Source organism: Pelodiscus sinensis, chromosome 23 (genome assembly GCF_052426305.1).
Source record: "Pelodiscus sinensis isolate ZL-2025 chromosome 23, ASM5242630v1, whole genome shotgun sequence".
Lineage (NCBI taxonomy): Eukaryota > Metazoa > Chordata > Testudines > Trionychidae > Pelodiscus > Pelodiscus sinensis.
In genome coordinates this window covers 19,519,848-19,527,690 of record NC_143074.1, presented here as the reverse complement: position 1 = coordinate 19,527,690, position 7,843 = coordinate 19,519,848, and the positions used below count along the sequence as shown (strand labels likewise).

Sequence of the window (7,843 nt, the reverse complement as noted above, 5' to 3'; positions counted from 1 at the left end):
AGCTTTTTGTGGAAGAGATCTTCTGCAAAAACCTTTTGCGCAAAAGCCCGTCCACACCTCAAAAGCCCATCACAAAATTGATGTGCTTTTGCGCAAGAGAGCGTGCACGCTGCATGGACACGCTTGCGCAAGAAAGTGCCGATTGCCACTTACAGAATGGCCACCAGAGCACCCGGGCTTTTTTTTATTGACTCTTGTTGCACAAAAGCCCCGTTGCTCAAGAGCTCTTGTGCAAAACGGAGTCATGCCTCGTCGAAGGAGGTATACCTGCACCGCAAAAAGCCCTCTGTTCTGTCGATGGATTGTCGATTTTCTTGCGCAAAAACGCGCTTGAGGTGTGGACGCTTCGTGGGGTTTTGCGCAAAGCCCCTGTAGTGTAGACATAGCCAGACTGTTTCAACCACACTTCCCTTTTATCTGAACCCCATCCATGGGTACAGCTTAGGGAGCTACAAGTGGAGGGGACTGATGGGTGTCAGAGGGGGGTTGGCTGTGAGATGGTACATAGAGACATATGCAAGCGCCTTGGTTCAAAAAGGGGGGCCGCACAGCCAAAGGGCGAGTTTCTAAGGGGACAACATCTTTCCACTGCACAGGACAAACAGCAGTGTTAGCCAAATAGCCTTGCCAAGGAGCATTTCTTAATGAAATGATGCAAATCTTAGCAGCGGTAGCTGTCATTTCTGTGCAGGGGTCACACAGGGAGTGCAAAGGGGCCCCTCCAATACACCATGGGCAGCAGAGGCAAGGGCCAGGCCAGCAGCCGGACCAGCCAGAGTCCATGGGCGCCTGCAGGGACTAGTAGGGGTGAGAGACAGGGGCCTGCAGCAGGGATCCGGCCCCCTCCGCATTCACCAGCAGCAGTGGGGAGGCAGAACAAGGCGGCCCCAGCTCCCTCTGCTCCCTCAGCTGCGTTGCTTGCGGGGGGCATAGGCAGGACCGTCCCCATACACATTGGTGGGAGCTGCCATGCTCCGCTTCCCCTGCTGCTGCTGAGTGCAGAGGGGGCCGGACCTTTGTTGCTGGCACTGGACCTGCTAGTCCCTGTATCAGTCAGTGGAGGGGGTTGAAGTGGGGAGCAAGAAAGAAGGGGGGTGGAGCAGGGGCAGGAAGAGGTGGGGCCAGGGGTCGAGGGGTAATCCCAGCCCTTCCCCAGGCTGGGAGAGGGGTGGTCCCGTGGCTGGTGGCTCCCGTGTCCTCCCCTCAGCAGTCACCCTGTTTCCACGACAGAGAATCCAGATATTCCCTTCAGACTGCTTGTGTACGTGGAGTAACCTTTTGACGCACACTTGGAGCGGAACACCAAAGAGCGGAATAAACCGCACCCAACACAATGGATGGTCAAAGGGAGCTGCAGTCTGTGTGTGGCTGGGGAGTGTCAATTTCAGTTTCTCATAAACAAACAAACAAACAAAACAATTCCCCACCTGGAATTCCAAATGATCTCGGACGTGCTCGGTTTTCTTAATTTTACAGCATATATTATTTGGAGCGCTCTTCCACTCCTCTGCTGAACTCTTCACACTTCATTGAGCAGAAGGGGCTGGCGGGAAATCATGCTGCACTCCAAGAAGACATTCACATCACGTTGGTTTAGGTGGAAACAGTAAACTTGATTTATTGCAAAAAAAAAATCTATTACATTTATTCCTTTATTACACAGGTTTAAAATATTTAAAAATACTTCTTATGGGCATTACACTTAAATTTTATGACATGTTTATTGGACTTTGAAGAAATGTACAATGTGTCATTTGACAGTATATTTTTTTTAAAAAAGGGCCTTATGTACTAAAAACTTTTTTCCATAGGTTTTATTTTTCTTATCAACATTTGTTCAAGTCATATATATATTAAAGGGTAGGGGAAATAAAATTACACGGAAAGAAGGTCTGCAAATACAAGAAGTAATTTTATTGCAATATACCATAGCTAAGTGGTCAGGGGGGAATTGAAAGAGTTTAGAATTTCCGTACAGTTACAACACTTTGCAGTATTCAACAGAGGAATTTACGAAAAAGCAAAGGAATGAAATGAAATAAAAAAGCTTCCTTGGTAAGAATTCACAACAGAATCACATGACCTAGACTCAACCATGTGCATGCATGTATTGCTATATGGCTTTTCTGTTGACGAGATGAATGTGCTACGATTTTGAGTCCCACTGGTTGAATAGGAATCTGAATGCTGAGCTATTATAGATATATAGGAGTGCACTGCCTTGCTGTTACTTCCTTGGATAGCACCTTTTATTCCTAACTGGAAACAAAAAACAAGGATATGTTTACACTGGCTTTTACGGAATGAAACGCACTGCAACCCATAGCAATGTTGCAAATTCTTGTTTATTCCCCTCGCCCCACCAATGAGTGAAGGTCTCAGCATGCTTGGCTCACCTCCCTTTGATCAAATGTTGCTTTCCTGTGTTTGGGAAGGAGGTGTGGGGAAAGGACATCATATAAAGGCTTCTCTTCACAGTAAATGTGATGTCATTTCCTGTACCATGACACACCTCCTTGGTTAAAACACACTACACTATCCCAGGCCAGATGATAACCTGCAACGTTTCTCTTATAGCAGAGACTCAACTGAGAAAACAGCTGGGGAAAACCAATACGGCGGCAGGTTGCAAGCTGAATTGCCTAATGCGATGGGAAAAGCCTTCCTCGCAGCCACGGGGGAAGGACAAAGGAAATTGCACAGTCTCCCCTCTCTCTCTTGCTCACTGAGCTGCTATGAGGGCAATTACAGCTGAGGCAGCAAACTAGAAAGACAATTGGGCAGTTTCATCTTCACTTCAGTACATCGAACAAATACATAAATTAGCACCACAAATTCAGTGACTGAGAACAATCTGGCATAATTACCACCATATAAAGTGTAGGAATAGTCAAAAAACAAACCAAGTAAGCACATGTAATACTTTCTACTTGGGTCATAGAAGCTACCATAATACAATTAAAGAAAGGAAGCCGCTCTTCTACATAATGAATATGAGGGTAGCATGCATTTATATCAAAGACCGTAGCAAAAGTTTGCAGTCTGTGTTGGAAGTGGCTAAAGCAAAGAATGCTGGGAGATTGGCCAATGGCAGGGGATCACCAGTGTTGTATTAAAGTTAGTAAAATAGATAGCACCATAAAGAGAACTGTAAAAATAAAAAGCACCTTTTTTTTTTTCTATTTTATTTTTAAGAGGGCGGGGAAAAAAGCGGATTTCCCTGCCATGTGCAATCTGCCATTTGGAATGGAATTAAAAAAGGATGGAAAAAAATAAGGTGAGTGTACAGAAAGCAAATCATTCAGGGCTCCTATTTTCCAAATCGGGGTTTTACAAATGATGCTGCTAGAAAGAGGCACTAAATAGACATTTAATTTTGCATCAAAAATTTTCCATCCACTTGTGTGACTTTTGAAATGATCTTGGAAATTCATTATTTGTGTGGAGGATGGGTGGGTGGTAGGGCTGGTGATTTCTAGTAATTTCGGCCCTGATCCTGCAAACACTTATGCATATGATGCTTAGTTCTGTTGATTACTGACATATTTAATGTGCTTTAAGTGTTGGCAAGTGGACAAAACAATGGAAGTTAGCTTAATAGCTTCCCTTTCTAGGTGTATTGTTTCTGTAGGATACGGGTGAGAGGGGTTATTCTTTTACTGCAAACAGGGTCACATGCATGTTTTGAAGCCAGCCACATTTAAAATAATATACAATACAAATATTTACTTACAAACATACAAAAATATAAGCACCTTTAATACATGGAAAGGAGATGCACAGAGTGACTTCACACTATCAAATTCACTGATCTGGGTTGTTAATTTTTGTGAAAATAATTAAATGAAGAAACTAAACATTCTACAAATGAGCATTTAAGTCTAATTTATGGGTTTGATCCAAAGCCCACCGAAATCAACAAAAAAGACTTTCATGGACCTCAGTGGGGACTGGATCAGGCCAAGAATTTTCACATGATTTCAAGGTCAAGATGAATACATAGTTTCAAGTTTTTCATCTAAAAAAAACAAACATCAACCAGCGCTTCTTGTAGTTTCATGGCAAGAAAGTCTTTGATCTGTTCTAATTTCTGTACATTCGAGTGGAGGAAGTTGAGTCCATCGGTGGCCGCGAGGAAGAGCATGCAGAAAAACGTACTGCGACCTTTGACCTGTGTGGAAGGTTGCTTTGCCGCACATGGTGTGTTTAGGTCATGTGATTCTAAGTCTGTCGTGGGAATGGTTCTCTCTCCCTTTGATTTGGATTCAGTAGGGGCGGGTGCAGTGGCACAGTTGAACTCAGGCAAAACAAGAAACAAACAAAAAAAATTAACCCATCACTGTCCAGTTTCAGAACGTGCATGTGACAACATTTTTTTTTAAATGGCACAATGAGGTTACGAGGTTGCTCATTTGGAGACTAGTTTTCGGGTGGCTCTTAGCCCATGAAGCAAGCTGGTCCCACCTCGAATCCAAATTTCTGTGACGCTTCTCCGAAGTCATTGAACATGATGTCAACGATAGGTATTTGCTCCACTTTGGGTGTGCTGACCTCCAGGATAGTCTTTTGATAGCCTTTCTTTGTCTGAGAAGAGGGAAGGGGAACACAAATATGAACTCAGATGAGCGCATAATGCCATTCATTTTAAGTAAACCCTACTGTATGAACGAGACTCATGCTAAGCAATAGCCAGAGTCAGTGGCTGAGGAACATGGAGATGACTGTTCTGGTTGAACCTCTAAAATCCAGGACTCTGGTCCAGCAACATCCATGGTCCTGCTGGCCAGATTCAGGGGCTGAGCTGGTGGTGGGGAGTACAGCCCTGGCTGGACCAGAGGTAGCAGGGCCAGCAGCTTGGAGAGCGCCCCATACTGGTGCCCAGGAGCCCTGGCCAGGGCCATCAAAGTGGGGAGCATAACCTCAGCGTGCAGCTCTGGCAGGGCTGGGAGCACAGGGGCCAGCAGTGAGGAGCAGGGGGTGTCCCCTGGTCCAGCAAACTCCATGCCAGAGCAGGGAGGTCCCACCTGTACCAAATTCAGCCCAAATATAAGCAAGTGGAATTTCACTGAATAAACGCAACTGCACCTGCTTGCAGCAAGAATGCACTGGGCCCAGTGTCCAAACGCAATACATTAGCACAGTCACTCTGTGAGGTACAATGGTGCCTCCAATGGAAACAGGTATTTACTGACACGCTAGTCACATGCGCATTTGTACTAACCTATCAACAAGTCACACATTGTCATGACTGTGTCATATGATGATGTCACGGCTATAATGCCTATTATTGTCGACCATATTATACCTCTGACAGGTTGTGAAATACGAACAAACCAAGATATAAAATTTAAAAAGCCACAATCAACTCAAAAGGTAACTCTGAAATCTGGAATTTCCAATCGACATTTTTTTGAAACGTGTCCTTTTTTCCCAGACTTTGTGGTTCATGGGAAATATTTTTAAAAATAAATAGAATATACAATAATCTATGAAAATACAGAGGGCAAAATGTCACAAGAACCAGGAATTCCCATTTTTAACAGCTTTAGCTGGGATCTCTGCTGCCAGGCCAGAAGAAGCTGTGAAGGTTGCTTCGTCCAGCCCTGGAAAAACATAGAGGTTAGTATAGGAAGTGAGAAGAAATGGTTAGTGTAGGGCAGGGGTGGGCAAGAGGCTGTCAGCGAGCTGGATCCGGCCCGCCAAGACACTGGATCTGGCCTGCAGCCGCTTTGTCACCACCCTTAGGCAGAGAACAGCTCACACTTTAAAAAGCCAGCTGCTCTCTGCTCAGGACTGCTGGGGAGAGAGGAGGCTTCTCATGCTGTGCTGACCCCCCAGCAAAATATCTCAGTTCCCATTGGCCAATCTCTCAGTTTCCAGCCAATAGGAGCTGAGAATTTTTGCTGGGAGCAGAGGCAGTGTAGGAAGCCTTCTTCCTCCCCGTTCCCTATCTTCTCCTCATCCCCCTCATTCCCAGAGCAGAGCCACGTTGAGCAGCGAGCAGCCTGCCGCAGACAGTCTGCCTCGGGTTTCTGCAGGTAAGCGCCTCCCAGCCAGAGCCTGCCTCTGGCGCCCCACCCCCTCTCTCCCCTCTGAGTACCTGCCCCAGGCTACCACCCAAACCCTCTGTACCCCTTTTCCCCCTTCTCCCAGGTCACAACTCCCTCCCAGGCCCTGTACCCCCCTCCACATCCCTCTTACAGGCCAGAATCCTCCCCTGCACCCACACCCCCTCCCTGACCCTACACCCCATTCCCCTGCCTTAGGACACCACCAAAACCCCCTGTACCCCCTTCGCTCAGGCCAAAATCCTCTCCTGCACCTATACTGGACTGTGCATCCCAAGCCCCTGTCCCAGATCACAGCCCCCTCCTTCACCCAACCTCCCTCTCAGACCCCACACCTCCTCCTGCACCCCAGTCCCCTATCTCAAGTTCCCTTCTGCACCCAACCTCCATCTCAGATTGCACCCCCCCTCCACAGAAGTGCAGCCCTTGACCATGTGTCAAAATTTTGGAGTGGCCCCCCCCATTAAAAATTATTGCCTCCCCCAGTGTAGGGGGATTCTGGGATACAGAGGACACAAGGTGAAGGAAGATGAAAAACAAAGTAGTGAACATTGATTTAGAGGCCAACATTTTAAAAAATAACTGATTCTGTGTGCCTCAGTTTTGGGGAGTTCCAACTAGGGCTCCCTGTAAGCTGGGCGCTTGGGCGGCCACCCAGGAGAGATTCATATGCTGCCCAGCTGATTAGCAGAGCATGGAACACATGTTTCTACTGGTGGTGCACATCCGCACATGCCGTGGAGTGCGTAACAAATGTTATTCTGGACATACACAAAAAAAATTAAGATGGAACATATGGTTCCAACTAAAGAAACCCTAAAGGGACTCGCTTTTTAGAAAGTGCTGAGCTTCCTTGTTGGTCACTCCAAAATGGAGTCATTCAGTTTCAAAACTCTTGGCCAGGCTGTACAGATCCTTTGCAGTTGTGCAGTGGATTATTTTTACAGAGGATAAACCAGGCACCGTGTAACAGGAGGAGGAGTCAGGCTATTCATCAGCTACAAGACTCATTAACATAGTGACCCCTTACTCTGAAAATACACACAAACACACACACACTCTCTCAACTGTCCATGTCACACACAATTGCACGGAGGGTTCATTTCTGTTCAACAAAAAATGGGGAGAGGTTACGGGAATGAGAGCGCACTCGGGAGAAGTGTACGCAGCTGCTCAGTCCATAGAAAGACTTTTACCCAGTTTTCAGCACTTCCAAGAGCAGGGACAGGAGACTAGTACAACTGAGGCAGCAGTATTGTTATGTTACCTCCCTGAGGATGCCCCTGGGTTGTTGAGCAAATGTGGGCAATTTCAAATGCAATTTATTAGTGTGACTATTATCCAAAGCGCCACAGCAAAAGACCACGTTTAAAGTCGGGTGGAATTCGCATGGCGATAGTGGTTACATCTAGACTGCAGGCTTCTTTCGGACGAAGCTTTTCCGGAAGAGATCTTCTGGGAAAACTTTTTTCGAAAGAGAGCGTCCACACAGGCAAAAGCACAACGAAAAAGCGATCTGCTTTTTCGAAAGATAGTGTCCGCATTGCTTGGACTTTAGCTCGCATGTTAGTTGTGATTACTGTGGACGGAGTGGCCACCAAAACACCGGTGCTTTTTCCCGGAAGCCTCTTCTTTCAAAAAAACCCCACACTCTTCCACATCCACACACGCCTTTTTCCTAAAGAGCTTTTTCAGAAAAAGTCTTCGTCCTCGTAGAAAGAGGTTTACTGCTGTCAGAAAAACCTCTCCATTCCTTCGACTTTCTGTCGAAAGAA

At 46.3% G+C, this 7,843-nt stretch overlaps 1 protein-coding gene across 2 annotated transcripts in view; it reads right to left on the bottom strand.

Annotated features, from left to right (window-relative positions):
- Positions 1-2,224: 2,224 nt before the first annotated feature.
- The window catches only part of COL5A1 (collagen type V alpha 1 chain), a 317,689-nt gene continuing 312,070 nt past the window's right edge, over positions 2,225-7,843 (bottom strand). For both annotated transcript variants that reach the window (XM_075905279.2, XM_075905278.2), the window contains exon 66: positions 2,225-4,584. In XM_075905279.2, the coding sequence (XP_075761394.1) occupies positions 4,438-4,584 (147 nt within the window). In that variant the 3' untranslated portion in view covers positions 2,225-4,437. The remainder of the gene's footprint in view (positions 4,585-7,843) is intronic.